Here is a 19,538-nt window from a genome sequence, read left to right on the forward strand (position 1 = left end):
AATACAAATTGAACATGAGATGAATATTGTTGTGTTCTGTAAATCAACTGATATTTTCATTTTAATATATATCAATTTAAAAGAGAAATGTCATACTTCTCATAAAAAAAACCTTTTTGATTTTATCAATATACATGCTTTTCATAATTGTTTTTGTAAGATGACAGCATAAAGTGAGCCATTTTGAGGGCTAGAACGTATGTTGTGTGGTTTTTGCAGTTTATAATTTGTAGTGAATTTACTGCTCATGAACTCAAATGACATAAACATGTTTATGACCACTTATAAGTTAGTTTTCACCATGCCAATCAAGTGACACGTGCCTTGATTGAAATTAACCTTTGTTCTGTAATCGTTTTTGTAAAAATTTCCTCAATTAACTTAAATACTAGATGAGAAAACCCATAGTTGCTATTTTTGACGGAATCCGTTTTTTTTTTATTAATGTCACACGCCTTACTGTCGTGTTCGTTATAGTTCATTGCAACCAGTGAAAATGCATTAATTAAGATAAACCGGGCTATTTTTAAAGAAAATGTCGACAATAATATGACTAGTTTAGGTTTATATCCGTTTGAAATGAAAATGCGTGAACGTACAGAATGATTTCATTAAAATAAGCTTTGGATATAGCAATTTATGAATTGTTGCTGGAATTCATGACGATTACAAACATTTTCATCACATACATTTAGCATATCATTGAGTATTCTACGTCTACGTGTAATCGGTGAATGACATTTCCAGAAACGTGAAAAACAATGTCATCAACTAAATCTATGCCCGGTGGTTGGCAACCGATACCGGTAACCGATAAAATCGTAGAAATGGCGAGAAAAGCAGCTCATACATTATGGCCAGACCTTTTCATGGACCAAGTAGTAAAGGCTTATTCGCAGGTACTTATGTATTATTTCTTACATGTGTGTATATAATGGAAACAGTTGGTGCGGTCAAGAACTGTAAATGCAATTGTATTAGGTTTTTGCCTAGTACTCTAACTACGTATGAAAACGTTAAATATAATATAAGTATGATATAAGCGGCATTGGCATAAACTTATATTCTTATTCGTTGTTGTTGATTAAAGGGACTGTCAACCACGAATGACGAAAACAGAAAAGTTCTAAAATCCCGTATTGGTATACAATTATTAGTTTATATTGATTAAAATATCAAGAATGGTATATTACATTACTTGAAATAAGTTCATATTTTCAATATATCCGGTAATAAAATTTCGCTATGTGAAATCGAAAGTACATCGCGAAAATAGGTGACATAACGATATACACACTATAATTAACGCAAGTAGATTGATCATTTTATATATATAATATATGCAATTCACTACGCATGCACAATTTGCATTCCTGGGTTTACCACGTGACGACGATGATCAATCTACTGGCGTTATTTATAGTTAACTGGCAATTACCTGGTAGACATACCCAGTAAAATGTATTACCAAATATACTGAAAATATGAAAACTTAGCAACTTTTTTCAAGTAATGTAATAAACCAGCCGTGATATTTTAATCAATATAAACTAATAATTGTAAACAAATACGGTATTTTACAACTTTTCTTTTCTTCGTCGTCGTGGTTGACAGTCCCTTTAAGTCTAAAAATAGGTCGGTAATTACGGGGTTACATTTAACATTGTGAATAACAATTATGTATCATTTGATGATAATATGATGATAACTATAATAAATAATACATAATTTATATCAATTTTTGATACTATTAATAACAATTGGTTAATGAATTCTAAATGGAATTAAAGGTCGTTGCAGGTACGAACTACCGCCTGAAGATAAAGTTGTACAATATCAAAAATGATCAGGTACGTAAAAAGAGAGATGCATAAAGCTGTTTAGCGATGGTCACGATGATGTTCATGTTTATAACATATAAGCAAGAATGTCATTGTCATAAAGGTACGCCCTTCGGTTTACAAACTCACGTTAAGAAATGACAACGTCTCAATCGGTTACGCTGTTCTGCCTTTGACTTTAACACTTCAACTTAACCTTAAACTAAGGGACGTGGTATTAGTGTGTGTGTTTTAAATAATGTTAAAATAGTTCAAAGTTCTTAATTTGCTAAAGGCTATGTTTCGATCATTGAGCGTAATTTGTGACCGTTGTCCTATGACCTAATATGTTGAATTTCTTTCTGTCTTATTATTCTTATAATGTTAATATAGGTCAATTATAACGGCTTTTACTTAGTAATGTATATTGCGAAGTTATTGATTAGTCATAAAACATAGTTCAGCATCAATACTTATGATTTTCTGCTGTAAGTCTGTTTGAATATGTTCAGCCTGATTTGGATAGTAACATGACCCAATACTAAACCATTTTTAATATGGTGATGAAAACTGATTTTCATTAGCATGTATTTGTATATGACATGTTAAGACATAGCAGGTGATGCCAACCAAAAAATAATGATTTGCACAATATTTAAGTCACCACGTGCCATTTAACTTATCGGTGAACCACTAGAAAATAAGAAATTGGTGATTGTTTGTTTTCATGAGCAGTGGAATTACTAGCATACACTTAGATTCCTTTTCACAGATGTTGGCATGTATTGAAGTTTGTCATTAAATGCTTTATATTGATTAATGAAAACATTGGATCCAAAAAGCCACAGTTAAAAATCAAGAATAACATTTAAAAAAGGGAAATAAAAGTAACCCTCAACAGGGCTCGAATCACTGATCCCTGTATTCCTGGAGTAAAAGTCTACCATTTAGACCACTAGGCTAATTTACATGTATTTTAAACAAAATAACATGCCTTGTATAATACATTTATATGTAGGTGACAGTGAAGCACACGGTGAAGGTGTTTGAGCCCTTCCCAGGCTCGAAATAGCCGAAGATGTTGAATGTCGTTCAATGCGAATAGCTACCACATCTGCATTACATTGGAATTAATACCAGGTTACTCTTGCAAATGAGCGTTTTCATTTACTGTTTTCCGTTCACTGCAAAATAACATACCACGCCGATGTTCACTTTTATTAGAATACGAACACATATTTCTAACACATGTGTTAATGAGACAAGTATCTTCAATTTGATAAATTTTACTCCTGTAAACATTATATATTGTCAATTCATTGTAGACGTTGTATTAATTTAGACAAGAGTACACATAATTTCTGTTTGAATGAAAATTATAACAAGAGATGTGTTTGTCAGAAACACAATGCCCCCTATTGCGCCGCTTTGAAATAAAATTTCAATATATCATTTGGCAGGTTTAGAAATTATCTCCTTTTAAAGCTTATTACTTTCCTTGGATTGTATTTTTTTATACTTTTGACCTTGATGGATGACTTTGACCTTTCACCATTTAAAATGTGCAGCTTCATGAGATACACATGCATGCCAAATATCAAGTTGTTATCTTCAAAAAAGCAAAAGTTATGGCCAATGTTAAAGTTTTCGGACGGACGGACGGACAGTTCAACTGCTTTAAGCCACCCTACCCGGGGCATAAGAGGCCTTACTGGATGTTACACGAGCATTCATGTTTTGTTTGTAAATGGAATCAAACATATATTTATATAGACATAAACGAAATGTGTTTTTCACACGTACCATGTATGCAATTCTTTCTTTTTCACTTTTCATTCTTCATTGATTTACATTATTCCTTGTAAGCGTGGTACATTTATGATGCTTTTATGCATTGCCGTATTCAGTAATGGGAACTACAATAACAAAATCTGCATTTTTTACTGTGCTTTATTTTATAATGCAACTTTTAGACTATCTTGATTCCTGTATTTAAGTGAATGTCAGTTTGAATAAATGATCAGCATTGACGTGTTCGTTATCAAATCTTTAAACCATTGCTTTTTATTTGTTGTATCAACTTATGTTTATAAAAGTCATAAATTATATTTAAAATACGCCACACGCTATCGGTTAACATTCTCACATGAAAATCCGATGATATTTTCTAAACATTAAATGTGTACTTAAAGCGATGTACTTGTAAGTTTAGTATGCCCATAACCACGTGTCTAAAAACTCTGACGAGTACATACACAGTTAATCCATTTTTGATCGATTATCAATCACATGGTTTGAGTTGCACGAATACATCTGCAAAAGTGTATGGATACGATTTGCAAGTAACATGCACTATATTTGTGACTTCCCTATTGACTTTAGTTCATATTTACACATAACTTTTAGGTCAACAGATATTAAAATAAAAATATAAATAGATATAAATAAATAGCATATTTTAAGCTTTAACATATTTTATTTTAAAGGGGCCTTTTCACAGATTTTGGCATTTTTTAACTTATTCATTAAATGCTTTATATTGATAAATGTAAACATTGGATCGTAAAAGCTCCAGTAAAAAATCAAGAATAAAATTAAAAAAAGGAAAAGAACATTGCCCGGAGCAGGTTTCGAACCAGTGACCCCTGGAGTCCTGCCAGAGTCCTGAAGTAAAAACGCTTTAGCCTACTGAGCTATTCCGCCGTGTACACATTCTTAACGTATTTTATACATTATATAAACAATCTTCGTAGTTGCGCAAAATTTAACGACAAAAACAGAACTCTCCAAATTATTCAATCGTTACGCGTTGCAACGCTTTATAATTTTTAGGTTTTAAAATCGTCAAAAGTTGCATATAATGGCTATATTAGAGCATGGCAATTGTTCAGTATTACTGTTTCCTCACAAATATCATAACTAAAACGAAAATTTGCGAATCTGAAACAACTTTTTTCAATTTTGTAAATTTACCAAAGCGTGAAAAGATCCCTTTAAGAACAATCACATTATATACAAAGTATGCATACATACATAAATTGATTTACATGTTCCGTAAATGGACAAGAACGAAAGACCAAGTCATGTACAGTTTTCTCCGTAATATTATATTTTGAGACATTTATGTAAACACTTAATTTTACAATTTGCGACCACATCTCACTGTATCTACGGCACACGTTTCAAACATATTTTCAAACATATGCTAATTAAACAATCGATGCCGAAAACTATGCTACTATTCAAAATAATATTTCCCCGTTGTGTTGGAAGCTCTAGTTTATGCGGAAAAAAACAACCGACTAAAACAACACGTTTGTATTTGGGTTTATTAAATTATGTGCAAAGCTTATGCTGGTTTCTACATGACGTAAACTACAATATATCATATTTTATCAATCTAACGACAAACACAATTCAATAACTCAGATTTAACTACTTGCAACAGCTCAACAGGCTGAAACAAATTTAACAACATTTGACAACGACAATTAAAAAAGCAGTATTTGACAGATCAATTTTCTGCACATGATCCCCGTTTTTATCACATTGATTATTGTGAATGAAATAAGAACAATATACTTCCATTGCTTAATATTTTAATTACGTAGAGTAAAAAAAACTACAGCAAGAAACAGACGCATAATACGATATTTCCGGTTTATGTCAATTTTGTCATAAGAAGGTCGCTTTTAGAGTGACGTAAAATTCCGAGACAGCCCTACCATTTTTCAATCTCGTTTTTCCATGCAATTAAGAGTATGCAATATATATATACGATCATTGTCACAAACATGTCACACAAATTTGCACGCGTTTTGATTAGGCGGCATATACATTTTATTGCCACATGAAAGCCTTAGAATCACACATTATACGCAACTGCTTTACATATATTTTGCTGGTAAACCAAAGAACCAGAACCTGCATGCATGCAGGCATATCGCAAGACAGCTTGATACATGCTTTGATAGTTAATCAAAGCAACAGCACCTGATGCAAAGACACATATCACTCGACAGCTTGACACATGGTCTGCTAGTTAACAAAAGCACCAGTGCCTGCATGCAAAGACACATATCACTCGACAGCTTGACACATGACCTGCTAGTTAACAAAAGCACCAGTGCCTGCATGCAAAGACACATATCACTCGACAGCTTGACACATGATATGCTTGGTAACAAAAGCAACAGTGCCTGCATGCAAAGACAAATATCACTCGACAGCTTGACACATGATCTGCTTGGTAACAAAAGCACCAGTGCCTGCATGCAAAGACACATATCACTCGACAGCTTGACACATGACCTGCTAGTTAACAAAAAGGACCAGTGCCTGCATGCAAAGACACATATCACTCGACAGCTTGACACATGACCTGCTAGTTAACAAAATGAACAGTGCCTGCATGCAAAGACATATATCACTCGACAGCTTGACACATGGCCTGCTAGTTTACAAAAGGACAAGTGGCTGCATGCAAAGACACATATCACTCGACAGCTTGACACATGACCAGCTAGTTAACAAAAGGACCAGTGCCTGCATGCAAAGACACATACCACTCGACAGCTTGACACATGACCTGCTAGTTAACAAAAGCACCAGTGCCTGCATGCAAAGACACATATCACACAATTGCTTGACACATTTCTGAGTAGTGAATCAAAGCACCACCACCAGCATACAATCACATATACCTAACAACCTTTAAATACGTGTCTTCGTTTCGAAAATAATTACAAAGCACGACACTGTTCACAGTGCATACATATAGGGCTGTTACGTTGAAGCTCATTATCCTCGTTTTGAGTGAAATCCAACAGCAAATATCATTTACAATATTTGTATTTTGTCTTTTCAATTTATCTTTAAAAACTTTTTAATTATATAACGGTACTTTTTTTATCCTGAAACAAGAATTTAACTTTATGACTTAATGTGTATGTGTACACCGTTGGTCGTAAAAACATCCGGAAAACTTAGCGAGCCCAAACTCCACTTAACTGTTAAAATCAACGTCTAAAATGGTTTAAGGGGCCTTTTCACAGATTTTTGCATGTATTGAAGTTTGTCATTTTATGCTTTATATTGAGAAATGTAAACATTGGACCTAAAAATGCCCAGTTAAAAATCAAGAATGCAATTTAAAAAAGAATAAAAAAGTAACACTCAACAGGGATTGAAAGTCTACCACTTAGATCACTAGGCCTTCAGTGCTCATACAATGAGAGATTTTTTACTTTATATAAGCAATCCTCGTAGTTTCACAAAATATATCGACAACAACAGAGCTCTCCAAATTAACCAATCAGTTCGCGTTGCAACGCTTTATAATTTTCAGGTTTCTAAATTGTCAAACGATGCATATAATAGCTATTTAAGAGTATTGTAAATGTTCAGTATTACTGTTTCCTCACAAATATCATACCTTAAACGAAAATGTGCGATTCTGAAACAACTTTTGTTAATTTTTATCAATTCACCAAAACGTGAAATGCCCCTTTAATGCGTTTCCGTTTTGATGTTTGTGTCATTGACATATAAGTACTGTTCCTACATTTGATGAGGTTAATAATGTCAACACTTATGATCATTGCACCTGTAACTGCAGTTCGTGTGTAACAATTCTTTAAAACAATCGAATTGCATTTTTGTTACTTACATCACCTCCTTAGTGTAGGATTATGCACTTTGGAAGAGGACATTGGACTATATGGTCCTGCGGAACAAACCTAGACAAAGCCTAAGACACCCAGCCAGGCAATTCGAAACGACAGCCACAGGTTCGAGGAGCCCTTTTCTTTTGCGTTGTCTCCATCTTTCCTTACCTAATCTTAAAATAATCAATACATCAATACGCGAGAATTATAATAATTTAAATAAATAAAACTTAATACAAGTTAAAAGTATTGATAAACTTATATGTTAAGTGTGCGTGTCGACTAGCCAAAAGAAATTAATGTCTAACCGCAAGGGAGTATATTCAAACTCGATGGAGAGGATAACAGAACCGTAGTTTTCTTTACTTTTCTTTCATCTGCAATTCGGTCATCTAATAAAATATCACTGAAAGTGAATAAGCATTTCTCTTTTTATAACATCTCGGGAGTTTTATTCAACACTTTTAATAACTTGTTTTTGCTTAAAGTTGTCTCATGTATTGTTTTGCCTTGTTATAAGCTATTTGGTCACAAAGGGACCTAAGAATTGTTCCGATTGTTTCTCTCTTAGAAATATATTTGTGGTTTCAATATTCCTCTAAAGCCTTTTGACATGAGTTACTTATAGAGACCCTGTGCGATATTCAATACATTTCGTAGTGCGGTCAACGAGCGCTTCAAGTACTAATACTATATTTACTAATCAAGCCGCAACTTCCCACAATACCGATTACAATTGGAAATACATTTGTTCACTGTGTCAGATGTACATATTTGCGATAAACTTAATAACATAAACGTGTGTGAAATGTAAACAATTGATACACGTTTGACAATAGTCCTTACAGACTGTTTGTTTGAAATAACCCGATCGACTCTCCCAAATTGCGCAAACCCACCCGATCGACTCTCCACAATTGCGCAAACCCACCCGATCGACTCTCCCAAATTGCGCAAACCCAACAGTTTGCTTCGATTAAATAAAAAAAAAATTCACACGAAAGAAATATTTTCGCGCACCTCTGTGGCATGCTGTTAATATTATTATTAATATATGGGAGGTGTCAGATTGTAGAATACATGCACAATTACTTCAACACTATTTCTATTTTGAAAAGAAATGCACATGGGTTTCATGTTGAACCTTGTTCTGCCAGAAAAAGCGAGCAAATGGCATATTTTGAATTGAAATGCACATGAGTTTCTTGTTAAATCTTTGTTCTGACAGAAAAGCGAGCAAATGGCATATTTTGAATTGAAATGCACATGAGTTTCGTGTTAAATCTTTGTTCCGCCAGAAAAGCGAGCGAACGGCATAATTTGAATTGAAATGCACATGAGTTTCTTGTTAAATCTTTGTTCTGCCAAAAAGGCGAGCGAACGGCACATTTTGAATAAGAGTTACGAAACTATACAGAAATATCAACCAGCATGTGGACCCGTGCACCTGAATCATATTTTATTCGACAAAAGTTGAATGGGGAGCTATCCGTGTCCTACGGACTCTGTCAGAGATCTAGTTTACTTCACTCTTCAATGTCCTGTTCACCCCGCGTATTTTCGGAAGTAAGATAAAGATAAATGTCACTTCACAAGATCGCACACTCTTTTATCTATATTTATTTAAGGATTATTTCCGCAATGTATCACAATTATTAAAATCATCAGGATTTAAACTGATTTACATCCGCGTATGAAACCATTCATGATCACTTTCTGGCAATCAGATTGCACTTAAATTACACTAAAATGGCTAAGTCAGCTGAGATTTTCTTTTGTTTATACTGGAACTCTTTAGTTCCAGTGTTTACATTTGTCAATTTAAAGCATTTAATGGCAAATTTCAAAACATACAAAATCTGTGAAATGTCCCTTTAAGCGTGTGATACAGCACAGACTGACTAGATACTGCATAAACACGCAACAAATACAAACAGATACAATTTGGGTCACTGCCTTCGAACTGCCAATGCAAATCATCTAAGAAAGAAAATTAAATGCAACATAACATATATTTGTTGATTGGTCAATACAGATAGTTAAAATATTATATACGTGATTCTTGTATAATATAATAAGCCCCATCACTCGCTCTTTAACTCTTAGTCGATGTATATTATAAACAAGTTATATTAAAAAACACGCATGCAAATAATTATGCGTCCTGTTTTTGGAAATACGATATAAGAACTTTCACAAGTGTTTTGTTTTTTAGTTTAGTAAGCATGTTCTTGTTTATTTTTAAGTATCAAACAAACAAACTCGAGGTCAAACACAGATATCGATCATTAATTCGAATCCTTTTTGCTACTACAATTGCTTCTTGACATTGCTCACGATTAGGCTGCGCATTTATTTTGAAACATCAGTACAACAATATCCTAACCTCTTCAGTTCCTCGTGTTCTATACACCTTTGTTGTACTAATATTACATTTTTCTATCTTTGATTTTATTTACAAAACAAAACAATTATGATTAAGTATATTGTGTGCGTAAATCCGGACAAACAATCGTGTTTAAGAGATCCGTAATGTTTGTATGAAAAGAAGGCCATGCGCCATGGTTGTTTCATCGCATACTATGCTCTTAATGCCGGTAAAGATGTAATAACGCTATTTAAATATTATTTATTATTTTAATATATCCACTAAAGTTGCCTGTCCAATTATCTCAATTTAAACGTTAAAGCATAATGAACTTGGCAAGGAAAACGCTCTTATTTAGTGTTTTTATATTTTGCTCGTTAGCTGTAATTAGGCGCGCTTGGCACTATTTGTATATACAAAAAAAATTATTGCATAAATTTCCTTTATGCACAACGAAGTCCAATGTCGTTATTACTAGCGCTGCAAAATTATATCGTGCTTACTAGTGTTGCAAAATCATATCGCGCCTACTAGTATTGCAAAATTATACCGCTCTTACAAGTATCGCAAAATTATATCGTGCTTACTAGTATTGCAAAATTATATCGCGCTTAATAGCTCTGCAAAATTACATCGCGCTTACTGTAGGTGCGAAAATATAAAGTGCTTACTAGCACTCTAAAATTATATCGTGCTTTCTAGCGCTGCAAAATTATATCGCTATCTCTAGCGCTGCAAAATTATATTGCTATCTCTAGCGCTGCAAAATTATTTCGCTCTTACTAGCTCTGCAAAATAATATAGCGCTTACTAGCGCTGCAAAATTAGATAACTTTAACCAGCCCTGCAAAATTATTTTCCAAAACAAGCTCTGCAAAATCATATCGCCCTTACTGGCGCTGCGAAATTATACCGCGCTTACTAACGCTGCAAAATTATAACGCGCTTACTAGCGCTGCAAAATTGCGCTTACTAGCACTACAAAATTATAACGCTTTTACTAGCTCTGCAAATTGTATCGCTCTAACTAGCTCTGTAAAATTATAACGCGCTTACTATCTCTGCAAAATTATATCACGCTTACTAGCTCTGACAAATTATATCGCTCTTACTAGCTCTGTAAAATTATATCGCTCTTACTAGCTGTGCAAAATTATGTCGCGCTTACTAGCGCTGGAAAATGACATCGCGCTTATTAGTGCTGCAATATTTTATTACGCTTACTAGTGTTGCAAAATTATATTGCTTTAACTAGCTCTGTACAATGTTATCGCTTTTACTAGCTCTGCCAATTATAACGCGCTTACAAGCTCTGCAAAATTAGATCGTACTTACTAGCTCTGACAAATTATATCGCCCTTACGTGCTCTGTAACATAACATCGATCTTACTATATCTGTACAATTATATGGCGCTTACTAGCTCTGCAAAAGTATATGGCGCTTACCAGCTCTGCAAAATTATATCGCGCTTTCATTAACGCTGCAAAATTGTATGTCGCTTCCTAGAGCTGCAAAATTATATCGCGCTTACTAGGTCTGCAATAATATATCGCACTTACTAGCGCTGCACAAATTATATCACTCTTAATAGTGCTGCAAAATTATATCACTCTTAATAGCATAGCAAAGTCTTCTCTTTATGGCAAAAGACCAGTTACCAAAAGGCAGTACAACACAAACTAGGAAACATTATTGACACCAATAATCCAACGAGGGTCACTATTTTGGAAAGCATACATAAAATAAATGTGGTCATATAAAGTTGTGAATGCGTAATGATAAAATGGAGAAGAAGACAAGTAATATGATGATAGAAGTATTATGTATGATGCTGTTGATGCTTCAGTTCATGACGATGATTTTTATGAGGTACTTTAATGATGATTATAATTAAATGTTTATAATATTTAACTAGGTAATACGTTTATAGTGTGACAACAATGTTATTTCGACTTGATATATGGCGACTGCTGCTGCTGTTGCTGCAGCTGCTGATGGTGATAATGATGATGATGATGATGATGATGATGATGATGATGATGATGATGATGATGATGATGATGATGATGATGATGTTGATGATGATGACGATGATGACGATGATGATGATGATGATGATGATGAGGAGGAGGAGGAGGAGGAGGAGGAGGAGGAGGAGGAGGAGGAGGAGGAGGAGGAGGAGGAGGAGGAGGAGGAGGAGGAGGACGAAAATAATGATAATTTAAAACAACGAGTCCGTATTCTAGAACAAACAGAACTTGCTTTTACTTTCTTTAAACAAGAACAATTTACATTTAACACTTAATTAAGCACTAATGTTCTTCTATCTTTTGTCAAATGGAAACAGTATTTTAATGAACTTTATGTTAGTCACATCAATTGATGTTTACAAGAAAAGCGGTAAAGTTAAGTGCAGTTGATTTTTATCATTTCCTGATGATCAATATAATTTCAAGAGGTCCCCTTGATAATTTTGTATAAATCTTGCATTAGAACATTATATTTTTATTTACCATCTCGGACGTATTTACTGCAACGGTAGGCATAAACATAATTATGTTATACATTTATAAATTTATGTATTTATTTACTTATTTTATTTATTTATTTTTTGTTTTCTTTGTTATGTTCTTAATTATATGTTTATTAATTATATTGTTCACTGAAAATAATTGATGGACTTGTTTAAACTGTATGAAAATGTGATTGTAGTAAAAAAATAATGATTTGTTAATTCAAGTTCTAATTTACTTAATTTGACGTGCATTTTTGTTTATTTTCTCAAGAGAGGTAAATTCAAGTAAAATGTCAACCGCATTTTATTTCGCCGTACTCGTCGGGGTCGGTCTCATGTCAACCCGTTACGTCACGTGCTTCACGAATAAGGACTTCCTGTATTTGGCTATTGCAAATGGGGCGGGTAAAGTGTTTGTTTTTTAAATAGCTAATCACAATATGTGTCTTGTTTTGAGAAAACTGGGCTTAATTCATTTGCGTAAAGTGTCGTCCCAGATTAGCCTGTGCAGTCCGCACAGGCTAATCAGGGACGACACTTTCCGCTTTAATGATATTTTTAGTTTCAAAGAAGTCCCTCCTTACCGAAAATCAAGTTTAGGCGGAAAGTGTCGTCCCTGATTAGCCCGTGCGGACTGCACAGGCTAATCTGGGACGACACTTTACGCACATGAATTAAGCCCTGTTTTCTCAGAACAAGACACATATGATGGTAGCTTTATTACGCAAAAAATGAAATTATTGCCAGCTATATCATCATGAGAAGACCATCTGATCTTTTATAAAAGGCTTGTAACGAAAAGAAGGCTTTAATTTTAACGTAACGAATGAGCGTTTTAACTCCTTTCCATAAACAGTGTCATATTTTTGCATACAAATAAATCCAAATAGAGATTCTATTAGGTGTCACGCTTTCAAATAGCATTGGAGCTAATCAGATAATATGTTATCAGTAATTGGATATGAACCATGTCACAACATATCTACGTTAGTCGTGATGTCATTTAAATTTTAACAAGTTATTATGCATTGAATAATTGTTTTATTTTTTTTCACTTTTGTTGTGAAGTAAATATAAGTTTTGCTGGCGGCGTCATACATTTAAATACAAATATATTTTGTTGTTGCTATATAGAAATTGAATCAGATGACGCCTCATACAACGCCACGCAGAACGATGATGACGTCATAGATCTTCCAGGTGAATGGAATGACGATCTTGATGTTGCTTACCTGATCGCAAAGCTGGGAGAGAGATCCAATAATGATGAAACAGGTTTGTCTATTATAAAAAAATCTTAAGAGACAACTACTCATGTTGGGCAATTAACATTTGAAAATGATTTAAAATATTTAAAAAAAGTATGTACATCATCGACATGTTAGATAATGAAAGTGTTAGCAACTAGATATTAGAAATGGCTAATGTTGATGCATTTTGTTCCGATTACAGAAACTGTTAAACGTATCCAAAGTTCTTCTTTTTCAGAAAGTGATCTGATTGATGTCAGCGAACATGTATCAGCATGCAAAAATTATTGAACCAGTCCACAAAGGCTCTGTTAATGGCCAACTTCGGAAAACTGGGTTTCGCAAGCAGTAACTGCTTAACTGATCAAAAATCGTTTTGTTTCAGACATTGATCTGACTAACGTGGGGGACATCGGTTCAGGATGCAGTTGCCGCAGATATTCGTGTGGTTGCTGTGTTGGAAAGAGTTTCAGAGTCAAAATCTGGCGCAAACGAATCAGGTTCTCGTTTAAAGGCACGTAGATATGCTCGTTTTTATTATATGAGTAAGTACTTCTTTTCCATATGCTTATCGTGCCCCGATATGCGAATGACAAGATCCAATATATAGCAAAACATCGTGTAAGAATACGTATAGTATTGCATTTTTTGTTTAAGTATTTAAGCCCAATGTAGAACCCTAATACATAATTTTACCTTTAACATTATTTAGATCCCAAACCTTATGTTTGATCTTGATATAATAAAATTTATCTAAGAGCAAATACATTAAGAAAAATGTATTAACTTTCCTTGTATTTTGTATTCACACATTATGTGACAGTGAGTATAAACCTCTAGGTTGCATCACTTTGACGTATTTACCAAGACACACCGGCTTCCGGTTGACCATAACCTTCAACGGGCGGCGAGTCTTCAAACGCGAAATCTCGCGTGAGTTCTTTTTGTATGTTATTGTATTGTACATCAGAAAGTTGCGGCGTGATAAGTATCAAATCGGCACACTTAGGAAACCGAAATCCGATTTAAAAATGTGTCATAAAAATGGTCACGTTACGTCATTTCTACTTAATTCTAGACCGAACAAGATCATCCGGCGTTGTTTACGACAAACTTCGCCATGAATGTTAGGACGTTAATGTCCGCATTGATATGGCATGAGCAGTTGATATCTCTATCACAATTGCAAAGTTTCTTTGTAATTTAGAGTAGCTTTGAAACCGTTTATTTCTTGTTTGTATGTGTTCATTTAGTGTTATAAGCGCATATACGTAACTCACTAAATCTCACACGATGTTCAAAATCTAAAGATGTTAGTCTGAGGACTGGTTTCATAGTTCTAACTCAATTCCGTTAACTCTATTACGTTACCTTAGACAACACTGATCGAGTTACTCTGTAAATGTTTCAGTGTGCCTCTCGCCCAGTTTTTTGTTACAGCCGTCTTTCCGATAACGTTACAGCATGGCTTCTGACGTAGCTGATCATACTCTCGTGCCTACTGAGGTTGGACAACTCTCCGTGTTCTATGATCCGCGACTTATTATGCATATGATGACGTCAATGATTCTCAAAATATGGCACTATTTCAGTGCGTCACCCACCAAGGCTCTGCTACGGTGTCCCCGGTCTTCGATGGGCCGCAAAAGTCTGCCTCGAGTTGTACAACATCAACCTCGCCCAAAGACAAGTATGCGCGCGACTGGTGGGACGCATTAATTTGAGGGTATGTTCTGACATGTTTTTGCAAAAGCTGTCTTACTTTATTTTAATCTATAAGCATCCGTTTATTAATATTTCACCTTATTTCGTTAATTTTCTTTTTGGGGGATTTGCTCAAGACAATGTATTCCGTACCCTGAACAATGCTAATGACGAATACTCATTGCAGTTATCACCTAACATACTTATTGGTTCATTTTTTTTAAATTACTGAATCGAGTGAACCATTATTTATTCCAATTAGTGAGTGCTTAATTTATTATAAAATCCCATGCACAACAGTTCAATTCACTGTAAAAGTTTATTTGTTCTTATAAAAACATGTGACGTTCTTTCCATTAAAACCTTCGGTATAAAGACATGATAACCATCCAACCCGATTAATCCCCAATACTGTGCATTGACGGTTCCAATGCGGTTAATCTAGCTTTAATCCGTAACTTATGTTTCAAATGATTAATTTTTATTTATAGGATTAAACTAGATGACGGTAACCAGAATTAATTTCTTGGTTATGTTTTCTGAAGTTTCATCATTTTTATGAACTTATTATGATCATTCGCTTGTGTTCCTTTTCCATTATTCCATCGACATTACAAATTGCACATGAGCATACATTATTCTTTAGAATTCAGCAAATCTTGTTAACAGTACTGATTTTTTACATGTTTGTATTATGAACTCCATGATATACATCAATTTTTTTAAAAATTGTTTAAAAATTTCATGAACGAGGCCATTTCAATTGAAAGTAATCATTTCTAAGCAAATTATAATACATTTAGCTTTCATCGATATCTAGATCAAGAAATTTCGCCTCCGTCTCAAACTGGGATGTTTCCGTATTCCGATCCTTTCCGAAGCGATGTTAGCAAAAATCACCGATGACGACCGAATGGATTTCGGGCCCATGCCGAAAGGTTTGGAAGCGATGACGGCGGACATTGCCGATGATGAACGCTTGACATTTGATCCCGTCAAAGGAGGAAACTTCATTGACGGTAGATACTAGACAGATTTTTTATCAAAAAGGCCGTCCTTTATTCGTCTCAAGAAGCACTTCTTAGTCATCTTCATAGCACACTACTTTATGTTGTTTGTTTCATGTAAGCTTGATTTTCTATGAATGTAAAATCAAGCCCATAAATAAAGATCATACTATCATAAACCACCTTACATTAGATTTTTGATCGATTAGACCGTGTTATCTTTTACACAAATGGCTTGACCTTTCAGAACTGTTTTAAACGCGCATGAATGCATTGCTTACTTATAATGTCAGTGTTACAACAGCAAAACATTAACTTGCTTTACATAATGTATATTCACAGAGGACGAACGTTCGGAAATGACGCCGCTCTCAGAATCGAAGAAGTTTCTGAGTAGTCTCAAAAACGTCATGGTTGACGTTGAAAGCGTGGAAAAGGAAGGCCTTGAAAATGACGTCAGCTACTAATGACGAACAGTACCATTATATGGACTTTTTTGCAACATGCATGTTTTTAAGTTATCTCAATAATATCATCAACTTCCAACGGCCAATTCTATGCTGTTCTTAGCATAGATATTGCCATGATATCAATATATATTCACTTGATATTTAATCTTGCAACTAAAGTGTCTCAAAAGGAATAAACGGTAAAGATTTCAAACCGGCTAAAACAACTAATTCTCCACATGCTAGCCGTTCAAAATCAGTCATACAACTCGAGTTCATTTTCTTGATGTTAAGTGTTATAAAGTTTGAAGTCGTGTCCTGTTTTGCATTGGATATCGGTCACTTGCCTGAGATCCAAATCAAATATCGAATGGTTTCTTGTTTAATGCCTTTGGGATTTTATGACGTTTTCGGCCTTTAAGCTCACTTGTTTAAGAATATCACATCATCTGCTGATTTCTTATTCTTGCAAAAACAGTAAAAAAAGTCAGAAAAACTAAGATTTTAAAATAAAACGATCAGTACTTTTGTCTTATATAAGTATATTACCTTCTTTTTTGTGTGTGTTCGCTTTTAATTAAAAAATGTTTAATGTAATCATTTCATAAATAAAATTCTTTCTCTATACGACGTTGAATTCCTCATTTCTATGATATTGCAAATTAAATAATAATGTTTACATATAACTTTTCGTGGATACAAGTACCCCAACCGAAAAATAAAACACAAACATTTAAGAAGTATACATCAACCCGACAAATCAAAACAACGCAATTCGCAATGTCATTTTCTTCGACTGAATTTAAACTAAAAAATAAAGATATCAAAATGACATTGCATGTCAATTGAAACATATATAAACATAGATAACAAAATAGTATACAATAACACAACACGAATCATCCACAAGAAGAAAATTAAGCTTATATCTATATTACCATCTTTATGAAAGTATACATATTCTCATTCGACTCAAGTCATATTTCTCGGAATGTATCACTGTTGCAAAACTATTTAATACGTATTACAGCGTGTCAAACATACTTTTCAAAGTTTGCACCAATTATTGCTCGAGTTTGCACATAATACGTGGTGTATCTGTTCATTTGTGCGATACACATCATTATATGAGTCGCGTTCTGAGAAAACTGGGCTTAATGCATGTGCGTAAAGTGTCGTCCAAGATTAGTCAGTGCAGTCCGCACAGGCTAATCAGGGGCGACACTTTCCGCCTAAACAAGATTTTCGGTAAGAAAGGAATTCCTTTAAACGAAAAATACCATAAAAGCGGAAAGTGTCGTCCCTGATTAGCCTGTTCAGACTGCACAGGCTAATCAGGGACGACACTTTACGCACATGCATTATGCCCAGTTTTCTCAGAACGCTACTCATATTGTTAATCATCTACCACAAGACACGTATGACATACAAGTTTGCTATTATCCCTTGTGACATTCTTCAGTGGTAGTATAATTGTTCTTCTTGGCGACACTAAATGTGATCTCATCAGCTGAAACCTTTTGATGTAAATGAGTCTCGTTCTGGAAAACTTTGCTTAATGCATATGCAAAAAGTGTCATCCCCGATTAGCCTGTGCAGTCCGCACATGCATTAAGTCCCGCTTTCCAAGAGCGAGACACAACTATAAAACAGAGAGTCAGTATGTTCTGAGATCACTCACATGTGTAATAGAGCTTAGCCAGGTTTGAACACAAGGGCATTTCACTGAATGTAGAGAATGTATACACAAATGGGTTGAGCGATCGTTGTATCATTCACCAGTAACAGTTGAAAAACAAAATAAATCGAAGAACATTTAAATTAATACTCGATTATTGGTTTCCACTTTTTAAACGTGATTTTTATTTGTTCGCTTGCGAACAACCAAAGTACTTCGCGTTGCAAGTCGGTCTGCTCTTAATTACTCTAAGATCGATACCCAGCGCATCTGCCTGTGCACACTGATTAGTCTGTTTATACTTCACCACTGGTACACTGCAGACAGTGTGTGTGTATGTAATCAATAGTGTTAAACAGCTTGTGCGACGACATTGGCCAGTTTTTCATTGAAATCTGTACATATTGGCTGCGTTCATGGAAAACGGGGCCTAATGCATGTCCCAGATTAGCCTGTTCACACAGATTAGCCTGTGCAGCGCGCGCAAGCTAATCAAAGACGAAACTATTTGATTGTATGGTGTTTTACGTTTAACGAGAGTCTCTGGTACTGGGATGGCAATTAATGCATATGCATTAAGCCCTGTTTTCCCAAAATGAAGCATAAATTATCTTTGTTATTAATGACTTGAAAAAAAGAAGATAAAAACGATCATAACTGCAAAGTAACCTCGCTGACAAGGCAATTAAACAACATAACTTTTAAATCAATTAAACAACCAATTAGTTCTTAATTTTTACCTTGTTGAATTTTTTAGTACACATCTAAAAGGGACCTTTTCGCATCTTGTCATTAAATGCTTAATATTGATAAATGTTAACATTGGATCTTAAAAGTTCCATAAAAACAAAACAAGAATAAAATTAAAGAAACAAACAAAGTCAACTGGGCTCGAGCCACTGACCCTTGGAATAAAAGTCTATCGTTAAAACCACTCGGCCATCTGTGCTAATACAATGAGAGATGTATTTTATACTTTATATAAGCAATCCTCGTTATATGAAAACATATAACGACAACAACAGAACTCTCCAAAGTATTAAATCGTTTAATTTTGTAAATTTACCAAAACCTGAGAA

At 34.4% G+C, this 19,538-nt stretch overlaps 1 protein-coding gene and 1 long non-coding RNA gene across 2 annotated transcripts; both read left to right on the plus strand.

Annotated features, from left to right (window-relative positions):
- The first annotated feature begins 498 nt into the window (after positions 1–498).
- LOC127848850 (uncharacterized) lies at positions 499–3,850 on the plus strand. Its single transcript, XR_008034789.1, has 3 exons — positions 499–899; positions 1,791–1,850; positions 2,839–3,850. It is a non-coding gene; the product is annotated as an uncharacterized LOC127848850 (long non-coding RNA).
- An 8,389-nt stretch (positions 3,851–12,239) lies between these two features.
- Positions 12,240–17,406, plus strand: LOC127848836 (uncharacterized). Its single transcript, XM_052381491.1, has 8 exons — positions 12,240–12,394; positions 12,643–12,776; positions 13,506–13,646; positions 14,007–14,135; positions 14,462–14,554; positions 15,214–15,347; positions 16,146–16,344; positions 16,675–17,406. Exons 2-8 carry the CDS (start codon positions 12,662–12,664, stop codon positions 16,797–16,799), a joined length of 936 nt encoding a protein of 311 aa, XP_052237451.1. The 5' UTR covers positions 12,240–12,394; positions 12,643–12,661; the 3' UTR covers positions 16,800–17,406.
- Positions 17,407–19,538: the final 2,132 nt, after the last annotated feature.

The sequence above is a fragment of the Dreissena polymorpha genome, chromosome 10 (assembly GCF_020536995.1).
Source record: "Dreissena polymorpha isolate Duluth1 chromosome 10, UMN_Dpol_1.0, whole genome shotgun sequence".
NCBI classification, from domain to species: Eukaryota; Metazoa; Mollusca; class Bivalvia; order Myida; family Dreissenidae; genus Dreissena; species Dreissena polymorpha.